At 41.1% G+C, this 13,694-nt stretch overlaps 1 protein-coding gene across 12 annotated transcripts in view; it reads left to right on the forward strand.

Annotated features, from left to right (window-relative positions):
- Positions 1-13,694, forward strand: part of LIMCH1 (LIM and calponin homology domains 1) — a 216,150-nt gene that overhangs the window by 188,069 nt on the left and 14,387 nt on the right. For 11 of the 12 annotated variants that reach the window (XM_082237988.1, XM_082237993.1, XM_082237992.1 and 8 more), the window contains 5 exons: positions 4,242-4,420; positions 6,624-6,729; positions 9,829-9,857; positions 11,132-11,215; positions 13,064-13,156. In XM_082237988.1, coding sequence (XP_082094114.1) covers positions 4,242-4,420; positions 6,624-6,729; positions 9,829-9,857; positions 11,132-11,215; positions 13,064-13,156 — 491 coding nt within the window. The remainder of the gene's footprint in view (positions 1-4,241; positions 4,421-6,623; positions 6,730-9,828; positions 9,858-11,131; positions 11,216-13,063; positions 13,157-13,694) is intronic. The other variant, XM_082237995.1, reaches the window with a different exon arrangement.

A 13,694-nucleotide genomic window follows, 5' to 3' on the forward strand; every position in this document is an offset into this window, starting at 1 on the left:
ATAGAAACAGATTTTTGTCCTCTTTTTTTATTTCCTTGCCAACTATTCCTAGCAGGAAAGCTTCAGGCTTTTTGGGGAAAGTATATTTAATTTTTTTTTAAGTTCGTTGTAAATCAGTTCCCAAAAGCCTTTTACTTTCCTGCATGTCCACCACATATGATAGAACTCACCATCCCCCTCTCCACATTTCCAGCATTTCTTAATCTTCAGTTTGTAAATCTTAGCCAATTTCACTGGTGTGAGATACCACCTATAAATCATCTTCCAGAGATTCTCCCTTAGTGCCGTACACGCCGTGAATTTCATATTTACATTCCACAATTCTTGCCACTTTACAAAGTCAATGTTGTAACCAATATCTATGGCCCATTTTATCATGGCCTCCTTCACCTCTTCGTCTTTTGTATACCAATCCAGTAAGAGGTCATACATCCTAGATAATGTTTTGTTTTTACCTTCTATGACTTCCACATTAAATTTAGATTTTTTATCTTCAAATTCCAGTTTCTTTTTATCATCTTTTAACAGATCATTCACTTGATGGTATTGCAGCCACCCCGTAAGTACATTCTTTACCTCCTCATAGGGCTTGAGTTTTATGCCCTGATCAGTTTTATTGATAAGTTCTTCATAGGTGGCTTTTTCCCCTTCCATGTTAGTTTTTTTGACAGTTAAGACATCTATTGGTGAGATCCACCATGGAGTTTTCTTTTCCAGCAGGTTCTTATTTCTTTCCCATACTTGAAATAATGGTCCTCTAATTATATGATTTAGAAAGCCTCTATGAACTTTCACCTTTTCGTACCACAGGTACGAGTGCCACCCGTACCTGTTATCAAAGCCCTCTAAATCCAAGATATCAGTATTCTCTAGCTTTATCTAGTCTTTCACCCACGTTAAACAAGCCGCTTCATAATATAAACTCAAATCTGGTAAAGAAAAACCCCCTCTTTCTTTTTTATCTACCAATATTTTCATTTTTATTCGTGATCTTTTCCCCTGCCAAATGAATCTCACTAAGATCCTTTGCCAATCTTTACACTGTTTTAGTCCTTTCATTACTGGTATAGTTTGAAACAAAAATAACATTCTGGGCAGGACATTCATTTTAATAACCGAAATCCTCCCTAAGAAGGAAAGTTTCGATCTCTCCCAGATTTCTAAATCTTTCTTGACACCCTTCCAAGTAGCCTCATAATTATCTTTGTATAAGTTTACATTTTTTGCTGTGATCCACACTCCTAAATATTTTACCCTCTTAGCAACCGTAATTCCCATCCTTTGTTCTAGCTCTACTATATCTTCCTTGGTTATATTTTTTGTTATCATTTTGGTCTTATTCCTGTTAAGCTTGAGACCTGCCACTTTTCCGAATTCTTCTAGTTTCTGTAAGGCTTCTTGTAGACTGTTCTTAGGATCTTCCACTGTTAATATCAGGTCATCTGCAAATGCTTTTATTTTGAATTCCTTACTTCCTACCTTAATTCCTTTAACCTCTAGTGTTTCCCTTAACCTTTTATTAAACACTTCCAACACTGTTATAAATAACAAAGGGGATAAGGGACAGCCTTGCCTAGTCCCTTTGGCAATATCAAAGGCCTCCAATATATTGTTGTTTATTATAAGTTTGGCATTTTGCTCTTGATAAATAGCCTCAATACCTTTTCTAAATCCTTCACCAACTCGCATCGTTTTTAAATTTTCCTTCATGAAACGCCAGGAGACATTGTCAAATGCCTTCTCGGCATCAATAAAGATCAGCGCCGCTTGTTTGTCTATTCTACTATCCAAATATTCAATAATGTCTATCACATTTCTTATGTTGTCTTTCAATTGTCTCCCCGGGAGGAAACCCGTTTGGTCTTTATGGATTCTTTTATTTAAGACTTTTTTTTAACCTTTCCGCCAGTACGTCTGCGAATAGTTTATAGTCGTTATTTAATAACGAGATAGGTCTATAATTTTTTACCTCTAAGCCATCTGTATCTTTTTTAGGGATTAAGGTGATATACGCTTCTTTCCAGGTGTTTGGAATTCTCCCTTCTTTTAATACATTATTCATGACTTCACATAGCACTGGGGAAAGTTGATCACTTAATATTTTATAATATTTAGCCGAGATACCATCTGGCCCCGGCGCTTTTCCTGTTCTCATTTTTTTTTATTACTTTCCTAATTTCTTCCTCTGTAATTGTCTGATTTAGATATTCTCTTTCTTCAGTCGTGATCTGTTGCAATTGGTATTTTTTCAAGTAATCTTCTATCTCATTATCTATCTCTTTTTCTCTTTTGTATAATTCCTTATAATATTTCTGAAATATCTTCTTTATCTCTTTTGGGTCCTCCACTATCCTTTCTCCATCCCTTATCTTACATATCATGTTTTGTTTTTTCCTCTCTCTTAATTGCCACGCCAGGTATTTTCCTATCTTATTTGCTGATTCAAAGTTCTTTTGTTTCATCATTTTGATCCTCCATTCAATCTCCTGGTTCACTATCATAGAAAATTGAGCTTGTAGCATCCTTATGTTTTGTTTTATTATTTCATCTCCTGGTTTAATGGTTAGTTGTCTTTCATTCTCCATGAGATGTAATAAGATTTCTTCTTTCCTTTTCTCTTTTTTCTTTTTTGAGATGCTATTTTTCCGTATTAGGAAACCCCTCATGACGGCCTTCCCAGCGTCCCACACCATTTCTAGAGATGTTTCTTTATTCAAATTCCACTTAAAATATTCCTCAGTTGTCTCTTTTGCTTTACTATATTTTGATCATTGAATAGATTTTCATTCATTTTCCATCTTAATGTTCTAAAGTCTTTTCCTTTTACCTCCATATATACTGGATTGTGATCAGATAAGGTTTGTGGGAGGATTTCAGTCTTAATTACTCTTTGCGTCAATTCCTTCAAAATCCAAATATGGTCTATTCTCCCCCAGCTTTGATTTGGGTTTGAAAAGAAAGTAAATTGTTTTATCGTGGGGTTTTTAAATCTCCAAGCATCAATTAGTCCCAAATTTTCCACTAATTCGAAGAAGGCTTTCGGTAATTTGCCCTCCCTCATTTCCTGTTTTCTTATTGATCTATCCAAGTTTGGGAGAACCACTCCATTAAAGTCCCCCATCAATATCAATTGTTGGTCCATCCATTCTAACAATTTGTTACCTAGTTCAGAATAAAATGCTGATTTTTTGTCATTGGGTGCATATATCCCAACCACAATTATCTTTTCTCCTTGATGGGTGATCTGTACTACTATCGTTCTCCCCTCTTCGTCTTTATGTATTAGTTTTGGATCAAGTTTTTCTTTTATATATAATACCACTCCTCTTTTCTTGACATTATCCGATGCTACAAAGTCCAACCCTAATTTCTTATTACTTAAAATTCTTTTATGTTTTCTTGTTACATGAGTTTCTTGTAGACAAATTATGTCAAGGTTCTTTTTAAGCAATACATGAGCAATTTGATTTCTTTTATTTTTATTGTTGAGCCTGTTCACATTCCACGAGGTTATTTTTAAAGTCATTTTTAATGTACAATCAGTAAGTGGTCGAATCTAAGTTAGATCTACTGTTCCTTGTTATCTGTCTCTTCTTATTCTTTTTCTTCGTCTAGATTTTCCTCCCCTTCTCCCTCTCCACTTTCTTCACCTCCACCCCTCTCTTCCCCCATCTGCACCCCTTCTGAATCTTTTGAGTGTATTGTCTGATAGTTTGGGGCATCACTTTAGTCAACTTCATATTTCTAACCAGTGCTTTTTTCTGGGGGGGGGGACAAAGGGGTACACATACCCCTAAAACTTTTGTGCATCTAAGTTTGACCTCATTGAGGGACAGTATTTCAGTATGAGGAGGAAAATGAGAGTACCCCTAAACATTTTCTTTAGGAAAAAAAGCACTGTTTCTAGCTGGCTGAAAGTTGTGGCCCTGTTTATTCTTTCTGCTTTCTAGAAATAGTGGCCATTGTCTACCTTGGATTTTTCTTCTCTGTGTCTACACACACACACACACACACACACACTTAGACATATGACATGCAACAATTACATGAAATGAGAATTAAAACAAAGCAACAGTATATGCTCAGATAAACGTTTCTGAATATGTTTTCTGTGTGTCTTTTTATTGGATAACATTTTCAACATTCTTGACATGAGGCTGCACTTCTCTTTCTTATTTAATCGTCCTGATTGATTTTGTTTGTTTGTTTGCTTTTCCCTTGTTCCCCCAATCCTTCTTCAGACCACAAAGAATTCAGCACAACCGTTTCCCGTGCCAGCCCTACTGTGGCCATGGCGGAGTTCTCTTCCGTCACAAACTCTTCCCTCAGTAATCATCGCAAGGAAATGGGCTCAAATGAGGAACCGAAGAAACTTGAAAGGGGGCAACTGAAGGATGTAGAAGCACCAGTTATCCAGAAGGTAGCGTGATGCACTAAAACGTACAGTTGAGGATGATTCTAGACATGAGGCTTAATGCATCGGTTAAAAACTACATCAGGGTATTCTCTTCTATCAGATAACAGGAATGAGGGAGCTGATTTTCACTGGGAGGGTCAATTCTTCTGTCCACTGCCATAATCCCAATAAAAATCCCTCCTCCTGCACTCTGCTATTAGTCTGAAAAATTATTCTTCTTTTCTGTACTAATAGCATCCCAAGGATGGTTTTCATCAAGATGAGAACAGCAGACCAAGCAGCACTGCCCCTTCAGTTTCACTGCCCTTCAACAATACAAATGAGGGAAACTTTCCCTTGCCACACACTGCAATAATAATAATAATAATAATAATAATAATAATAATAATAATAATAATAATATCCCACCCATCTGGCTGGATTGCTGCAGCCACTCTGGGCAGCTTCCAACACATATTAAAAACCTAATAAAATGTCAAACTTTAAAAACTTCCTGATAAAGGGCTGCCTTCAGGTGTAGTTCTTTATCTCCTTGACACCTGATGGGAGGGTGTTGCACAGGGAGGGCACCACTGCTGAGAAAGGTCCTCTGCCTGGTTCCCTGTAACTCCACTTCTCTCAGTGAGGGGACGGCCAGAAGGCCCTCGACGCTGGACCTCAGCGTCCAGGCTGAAGGATGGAGGTGGAGACACTCCTTCAGGTATACTGGACCAAGGCCTTTTAGGGCTTTAAAGGAAAGCACCAACACTTTGAATTGTGCTTGGAAACGTACTGGGAGCCAGTGTAAGAAGAAGAAGAGTTTAGATTTGATATCCCGCTTTATCACTACCCAAAGGAGTCTCAAAGCGGCTAACATTCTCCTTTCCCTTCCTCCCCCACAACAAACACTGTGAGGTGAGTGGGGCTGAGAGACATCAAAGAAGAGTGACTAGTCCAAGGTCACCAGCAGCTGCATGTGGAGGAGCGGAGACGCAAACCCGGTTCACCAGATTACGAGTCTATTGCTCTTAACCACTACACCACACTGGCTCCTACGACTGTGTAGATCCTACGACTGGTGTTATATGGTCCCGGTGGCCACTCCCAGTCACCAGTCTAGCTGCCACTAGAGAACAGGGCCCATACGTAGCTATTATTAATTTTTTTGAGAGTACAGAATAGTTCCTAATGACACATTTTGCGTGTTGTCTAGACTGACCAGCAAAATGCAAGATACACAGCTGATTTTTGTTTTGCATTTCCACCATGTGAAGATGGAATGTGCTCATCTTTCCCACGAGGAGATGTGTACCCTTCATGGGAAAGCGTTCGCACAAAAAGGGAAAGAATACTTTTCTGTTAGTCAGTTCTAGCTTGCAAATAGATTTAGAAGATTAAAAAGCAAGCTTCATTTATGCATCTGCAGAGCCGGAAATTTCGTCTAATACAGTGGTGCCTCGCAAGACGAAATTAATTTGTTCCGCGAGTTTTTTCGTCTAGCGAATTTTTCGTCTTGCGAAGCACGGTGTCGGGAAAGTTTTGGAAAAGCTTCAAAAATCACCAAAGTCTTCAAAAACCTCAAAAAGGCTACCACACCGCGTTCTATGAGTTGCTCCTCGAAGTCAAGTCGCAACTGTATTAACGGTGTTAAGAAAAAGAAAACAAACTTGCAAGACGTTTTCGTCTTGCGAAGCAAGCCCATAGGGAAATTCATCTTGCGAAGCAGCTCAAAAAACGCGAAAACCTTTCATCTAGTGAGTTTTTCGTCTTGCGAGGCATTCGTCTTGCGGGGCACCACTGTATATTCCTGTTCGGACAGATGTAGGACTGTAACTACACAGGAAGGAGGTGATAAGGGAAAATGCATTGTGAATTATGTCAGCCAATGCAAACAAACAAGCAAAAAAAAGTTTAGATATCCTCATTTGTTTTCATAAACAAATTAAAGCAATTATATTCAGACAAGCTGTTTTGTGATTTCCATGTGTCTGTCTTTATGACTTCTAGCCCCTTCAGTGCATCTGTTTGGTTAGAAAAAGCAGACCATATATTCCGTAATAAATAAATGCAAGTTAGGCAGAATATCCTGTTTATCTGATACAGCCTAGACTGTTTAATTAGTGCAGCTAAGAAACCCATCGATAGGCAGTGCTAAAAAGGAGGGTCTATATTTTGTATTCTATTTTGTTGTCTTAGAACTGATTCTAGTCTTCAAAAATTGGCCTAGGTAGAGACTTTGGACGCCCCTGTGCAAGATGGAGGCATCATAATTCCACTTTTGAAGATAATCCCTGAGAGGAGCCAAGTGGTTTTGCAGAATTCTGCCCCACAAGGTAAACGAAACAGGAAGTGGGGAGGGAGGAAGAATTAGGGGTGTAGTCTCAGTGCATCCTTGAACATTTGATTTGCCAGAGGGGTAGAGGACAAGTCTGTAACATCATACTTTTGCTTTAAAAAGTAATAATACAAGTTATGGCAGGCCTTTTGACCACACACACAACCTCTTCATTCCCCTCTCCATGTCAGGAGCAAACGAACCAGGAAGTCTTCCATTAACCACAGTTTTATTTTTCATCCAAACTGGGGGAACCATAGTTTACAGTTTCAGAACAAGCCAGGATCACAAGACAAGTTTTGAAGTTGGCTTGTTCTAAAACTCTTTATGATAATTTCTGAGTTTGAGGGGGGGAACTACAGTTACCTGAGGACTTCTTGGTTGGTTCACTTGCTTGCTGGCTTTCATGAAGAAAGGAGTTGGTGTTCCTTATGTCCCTGAGTAGACTTCTCCCATGGTTGGCAATGGCAGAATAAAGCTGAATCATAATGGGATTGTGATCTTCCAGCAGCCTGGAGGCACTGAACCAAGCTCGCCCTTGCTCTGGTATTCTTAACCTCTATTCAGAAGCAGAACAGGCAACCCGTAGTGTGAGGACTGTCCCTGGAAAAGGCTGATACCTTTTCCTAGGACCGTTCCTTCGCTGACAGCAGGAAGGTGGGAGGAGGAGACTTCTGTAGACTGAAGTACTGGGCGAACAGGGACTGTAGAGTGCCTTCAGACCTTCGACAAGAAGCACCATGGAAACCTTTTGTTTATTTATTATTTGTTCAGTCTTCATTCTGCCCCTTCCTTTTCTCCCATCATTCTGGGCCTAAGACGGGCTGCTGGAATCTCAAATACATGACAGGTGTGTCAGGAGTTGAGCCTACACTCGAGTAGGGCCATCCAACCTCTGCTTAAAAACCTCCAAGGAAGGAGAGTCCACCTCCTCTCATGGGAGCCTATTCCACTGTCAAACAGCTCTTACAGTCTGAAGGTTATTCCTGATATTTAGTTGGAATCTCCTTTCCTGTAACTTGAAGCCATTGGTTCAGATTCTGGCCTCCAAGGTAGGAGAAAACAAGCTTGCTCCATCTTCCCTGGGACAACCCTCTCCATGGGAAGCTAGAACCAACCAGCCCACTTTCACAAGATTTGTTAATCATCTTCTCGAGTCTCTTGGCTGCTCTCTGGTCTCTGCTTTCCTTTCACAGTGTCGTGTCTTTTGTTTTGTTCTGTCCGCCCCCCCCCCCGGCCTGCCGTCCACTCTAGAGTCGCCCAACAGCCCCAGCGTTCCGCTTAAGGTTCGGAACTCCTGGCGGCGCTACCAATTTTTCTCACAGTCAGGTAAAGTGTTGGCCTCGGATGCGGCGGCCTGCCCTCTTGCTACGCCGCATAGGTGTCTTCTAGAAGAACGTGTCCACAGCTAGTATCTCTGCCCGTCCTCCTTGCTTTCGTAGAGAGTGCCTTTCCCAGTCGCGTAGTTGGCAAAGAGCTCGCCTTTGATGTATAACAGAGCGATGCCACCATCTACTTTTTTAATTCGCTCCATAATACTGCAAAGCTATCAAGGTCAGAACCAAAAATGGCAAGAGCTCTCTTGGTAACTGTTGCGCTGGAGTGACACATTCCCTTTCCCCACATGGCTCAGCGTAGGGGGGAAATAGAGCTTAGATAGCATGTGGCACTTAGATGTGGCCAAAAGCAGTAGCTGTTGGTAGCCAGCAGTAGCTTAGAACCTAAAGTTGACTTAATGCTGATGCTGTCCTTTCTCCAGCTGCATAGAGGTTGGTCTGTCTGCTTTCTCAGGGGGTTTCTCTCTCTAAAAAGTTGCAGATTATTAAGGAAAGATTTGTAGACTCTTGATATCTTTTTCTGCATGGATTCATCCTAAAGAGGTCGCCGTCACAAATTGACAGAACTGGGCAACTGCTAAGCAGGCAACTTACCTCTGACCCTGAGCCCATTGGCCTTGCTATTCATCCCCCTTACTTGCTGTTGCTCTCACCTGTCCTCTCCAAGCCCAGTGAGTGACAGGATCACAGAGAAAGGGCACTTACTGTATTTTTCGCTCTATAGAACGCACCCGACCATAAGACGCACCTAATTTTAGAGGGGGAGAACAAGAAAAAACAATTCTCTCCCTCTCTGTGCAGTGCTCCTTCAGCGAAGCGGCAGGAGAAAAGGAGCCCCTTCCATTTCTCCTCCTGCTTCACTGAAGGGGCGCTGAACAGAGAGGAAAATCTCTGCAGCGCCTCTCCAGTTGCAAAAGCAACGCGAAGCCTCCGGAGCGCAGCGGGAGCTCCAACAAGATGAAGCCTTTGGACGCAGCGGGAGCTCCCACTGCGCTCCGGAGGCTTCGGGCGGCTATCCCTGAAGCCTGGAGAGCAAGAGGGGTCAGTGCACATGACCCCTCTCGCTCTCCAGGCTTCAGCAAAAGCAACGCTGAAGCCATGGAGCCTGCATTCATTGCATAAGACGCACACACATTTCACCTTAATTTTTGGAGGGGGAAAAGTGTGTTTTATAGAGTGAAAAATACGGTATTCTGCAGCACATTGGGCCTGGGGCAAATAGGGATAGATGGATCAGTCGGTTTCCAGCCTGTGCCAGTTTCTCATGAGTTTATTCACACCTTTGTTCTTTTGCATTTCTCCATCAATATGCACATTTAGAAAGAGAGGGGAAACCTGCACAAAGAATCACACTTTTTTGGTATGTCAGTTACCCCGAAATGCTGATTTTTAAATGTACTTCGGCATGTGTCTTGAGCTCAGAGTTGCATTTCAAATTTTGGAGAAGGGTGAAAACTGAAGACCTGCTGAATAGTGTAGGCAGTGTGAAATTCTTAAGCATCCCTAAGAGGGAGAGGACAAGGGGGGGGGGGAGAGCTGCAAGGAAGCAAAAGCCCATTCAGGGAGATGAGGACACCTTGCCCAAGAACCTGCTAAAATCTGAGATTAATGGCTGCAGTTTTAACTTGTCAGTTTTAACTTGTTAGCGTTGGAAACCCTTTCAAGGTGTAAAAATACATGTAAATAAATGATGCCTCTCATTTGAAAAATAATCTTACGTTTTGGCATTTTTAATTGCAATTGTTCTTCTCTCCATGCAGCTGGCACTGAGAACAGTGACAAATCAAATGTAAGTTATGGGTGTTTTTTCTCTTGTGAAAAGTATCACCTGGTTTTTTTTATTTGTTCCCAGACTTAATTGTGAATTACTTATGTGGCTGGCTTTCCCAAGCCTTAAATTAATTTATTTTCAGCATTTTTCTTCCCTTCTGTGTGCCTAGAAAGCACAACATTTGGAATGTGTCAGATCAAAAGAAGAAAACAAAGAAGTTGAATGCTTTTTCCAGCCCTAATTAGGACACAGTTTTTAAAAATATTGTTGATGGCCAAACTACACATGACGCTCAGTGCATCTTTCCATTTAATAAGCAGTTGTTTTAAAAGCGCAAATAGGATCAGTGGGAATTAATGGGATCAGGGCATTGTCACCAGTGGGGCATTCTCACAATACCACCTTCTGAGGAGGAATTTTCCGCAAGAACACAGCAAGGGAGGAAAGGATTATATTTTCCCCTCCATGCCTATTCTCACCCTATTCTCAGCTGCTGTTTACATTTTTAAAAATCTGCACATTAAATGCAAAGGTGCATTTGTATCGATTGTTCCCAGCACTCCTCTGTTGACGTAAACATATATGGGTCCACATCTTGAACAATGACAATGGGGCTGGTGGAAATTGCATTCTGGGCATATTTGTCCCCACGCTGGTTGCGCATGCAGAAGCCAACTTCCATAGGTAGAACTTTCCTTGTCCGTTACTGGAGAGAGATGATGTGTATGTATGAATATATTTGAGAGGTTTCCCCTCCCCTCGAATTTTCGCCACCTCCATATAGTCCAGTAATTTCAAAGTCCACTCCTCTACCGTTGGTACAGTGGAACCTCAGTTTTCAAGCATGTCAGAAGCTGAATTATTCAGAACCCGAATACCAAAAACCCGGAAGTGAATGCTTCCGTTTTCGAACACGCCTTGGAAGTTGAACGGCTTCCGAAGTGCGTTTCTCCATTTACTCAATGGAATTGCCGACCTCCCATTGCACCTCGGTTGACAAACGTTTCGGAAGTCAAATGACTTCCAGAACAGATTGCATTTAACAACCACTGCACTTCTTTCCATTTCTGTGCATACAGAGTTCTGGATATGGCCACAAACAATTTAATGGACATAAACAATTTAACCAACATTTTGGGGACCTCTGTCCCTATTATTCCCAAAGAAAATGCTTCAGGCTTTTTTGGTGTGTGTGTGTGTGTTAAAGTAATAAACATTGAAAGCAGCGTGGAACTTCTCATTTTCTGGTATGTATTCCTATCCTTTAATGGTATCCATCAACTTTATTTCAGCGCTTTGGTTGCTGGTCTTGGGACCCAGAGGAGGAGCGTAAGCGACAAGAACGATGGCAGCATGAACAGGAGCGGGTACTTCAGGTACTTCCCATCCTTATTTGTTTATTACATTTGTATTCTACCTGGTTTTTGAGGAGTGGCTTCTGAAATTTCTCCCAAGCCTACCTTTCCATAGTTGAGAAGTTTTCCTTAAAACTTGAGCCACATGTGCTGATTATTCACATAATCCTTTGACTCCCCATTCATCTAGAGACCTTGACTGGCTCCCAGATTTTTCCATGAAAGAGAAAAGCATACAAAACTCTCAGCAGAAGTGCAACATAGTGGTGTTGATGATATGCATTTTATTGATACACATTTTAAAGGCTAGGCATAGGGATGTTGGGAAGTGAATACGATTTGAAGGGTTACTTTTTTAATTCAGAAAATGGGTATTCATTGAGAATATATTTTTTAGAAAATAATTCCACTCTAGAACAATCAACTACTTGACTAGTTGTCATCTTCTCCACTTAAGACCTTTATATGTTGTCTGTTTATCTTATAAGCTGACATAGTTCTTCATCTTTCATTAAAATTTTACTGGCAGCAGTTTATCCTGATTAGATTACTGCCAAAGTCAATATATCTATGAACCTCAGTTAAACTCTGATGCAAACCTAGCCAAATGAAAATGTATGTCCCATGTTTCCAAGTATAGTGGATTTTTTTGTTAGTTCTCTCTCTCTCTCTCTCTCTCTCTCTCTCTCTCTCTCTCCCTCCCTCCCTCCCTCCCTCTCCCTCCCTCCCTCCCTCCCTCCTCCTTTGCCTTCTGTTTTATGGCTGAGAATGGTTTTTGTTTCAGATAGCAATCAAAATTTGATCAGCTGCTAATCAAACATGTCATAGCCATGCTGCCTTATGATTTCAGATAAATATAAAATTGAAGGTTGAACCAGGGATTGAAAAAATATTATCTAGCTTAGGGAGATTTCATTTTTTTAATTTTAGTGGGTATTTCTAAAAGTTAGGTGATTTTCCTTACAGCACTGAGTCTTATCCTTTGCCCACACCAAAATATCTCATAGAATTATAGCTGATGTCACAGTCATTGGAGGAGGAAGGACTAAGGCACTAAAACTTTGTGAAAAGTAAGGCTTTTCAGTTTTTTCATACCTGAGTACCATCTTTATCACCCACTATTGCATCTATACTAGCACCCTCATACCCATAGTTTCTTGGGAATTCTAAGAAACAAAGAAACAAAAAAAAATCAGTGCAGTTTTGAAATCAGCTCTTAAAATCAGTGAAATTTTGAAAGGTTCAGTCCACCATCTTGATTCCAAATCGTAGCCCATTTTATCCAAACATAGACAAAAACCTGCTACGTGATCTCAGGAACCATCACGTAATATTTGTTTACAATATCATAAGAGATGCCCGAATGCATAGCAAACAGACAAGCAACTTTCTGAAACAAATAGTCAATGTTCACCCTGTATATTCTTCGCCTTCTCTGTTCTTCCCTGTATCAGTTTTTCTGCTTCCTCCCTTTTCTGTGTTTCTCTTTCCTCAGTGCGTAAGTCAATAAACTTCATCCCTCGTTATGACATTGTAGTGTATTTTCCCCAACTCCCATTCCAAATATTTTAACACAGGCAAATGAAATGTCAAAAAGTGAGCCAGGCATTATGGAAGAGGAAGGCTAGCAACTCCTGGGGGGGGGGTTATGTTAAATTTTAAGGTTTTTCAAATATCTTTTTTATTGCTTTTTCACTCTGAAGGAATCCTCGATTCTAGCGAGTCTTGCTTCTTCTTCTTTTACTGATCAAAGAGCAGTTGCATTTCCAAATAAATATTCATTTGGAGCTCTTCTTTGGACCCAGTTGAGGAAACAATTTCCCTCCTCCCATAATTCCTAAGTTAACAGCTTGTGTTGGAACTCTGCAGGAAAGGTATCAGAAAGAGCAGGACAAGTTGAAAGAAGAATGGGAAAAGGCACAAAAGGAAGTTGAAGAGGAGGAGCGGAAATACTATGAGGAGGTACGAAGGCAGAGACGCAGCTTTGATGTGGCTGTACCTGTATCATGGTGGCTGTAATACAGTGTTTAATTTGCCTTGTCCTTGGGTTGGGTTGTTTTTTGGTGTGTGTGTTTTTTGCCAGAATCATGGGGTCCTCAGAAGTCAACTAGTCTTAACTCCTTGCTTAGAGCAGGATCTGCAATACAGGATGCAACCAGCGTGTCCCTGGCAGATGGCTGCCCCTAGCCTCTCCAGTAAAGGAGAGCCCCCCATTCCTGATTGTGGGAGAGCAGTCAAATACAACATTTTCCTGTTGCCTAGAATGGACACACAGAGGAATGTGGCTCCAGACAGGGAGGACTTCCTGTCATACCTGCTGTGGAGCTTCCTCTCCCTGTGTGTGATCAGGTAGATGGGCGTGACCCTAGCTGACCAGATAAAAGGGTTGGCCATGCAACCATCTCTCTCTTGGACTCTCGCTCTCCTGGCTCTTAGCCAGCGCATGGCTCGACCTTCACAAAGGATGGAGACCACAAGCTGAGATGTAGCTCAGACTTCT

The sequence above is a fragment of the Podarcis vaucheri genome, assembly GCF_965113315.1.
Source record: "Podarcis vaucheri genome assembly, chromosome: 9".
Taxonomy (NCBI): domain Eukaryota; kingdom Metazoa; phylum Chordata; class Lepidosauria; order Squamata; family Lacertidae; genus Podarcis; species Podarcis vaucheri.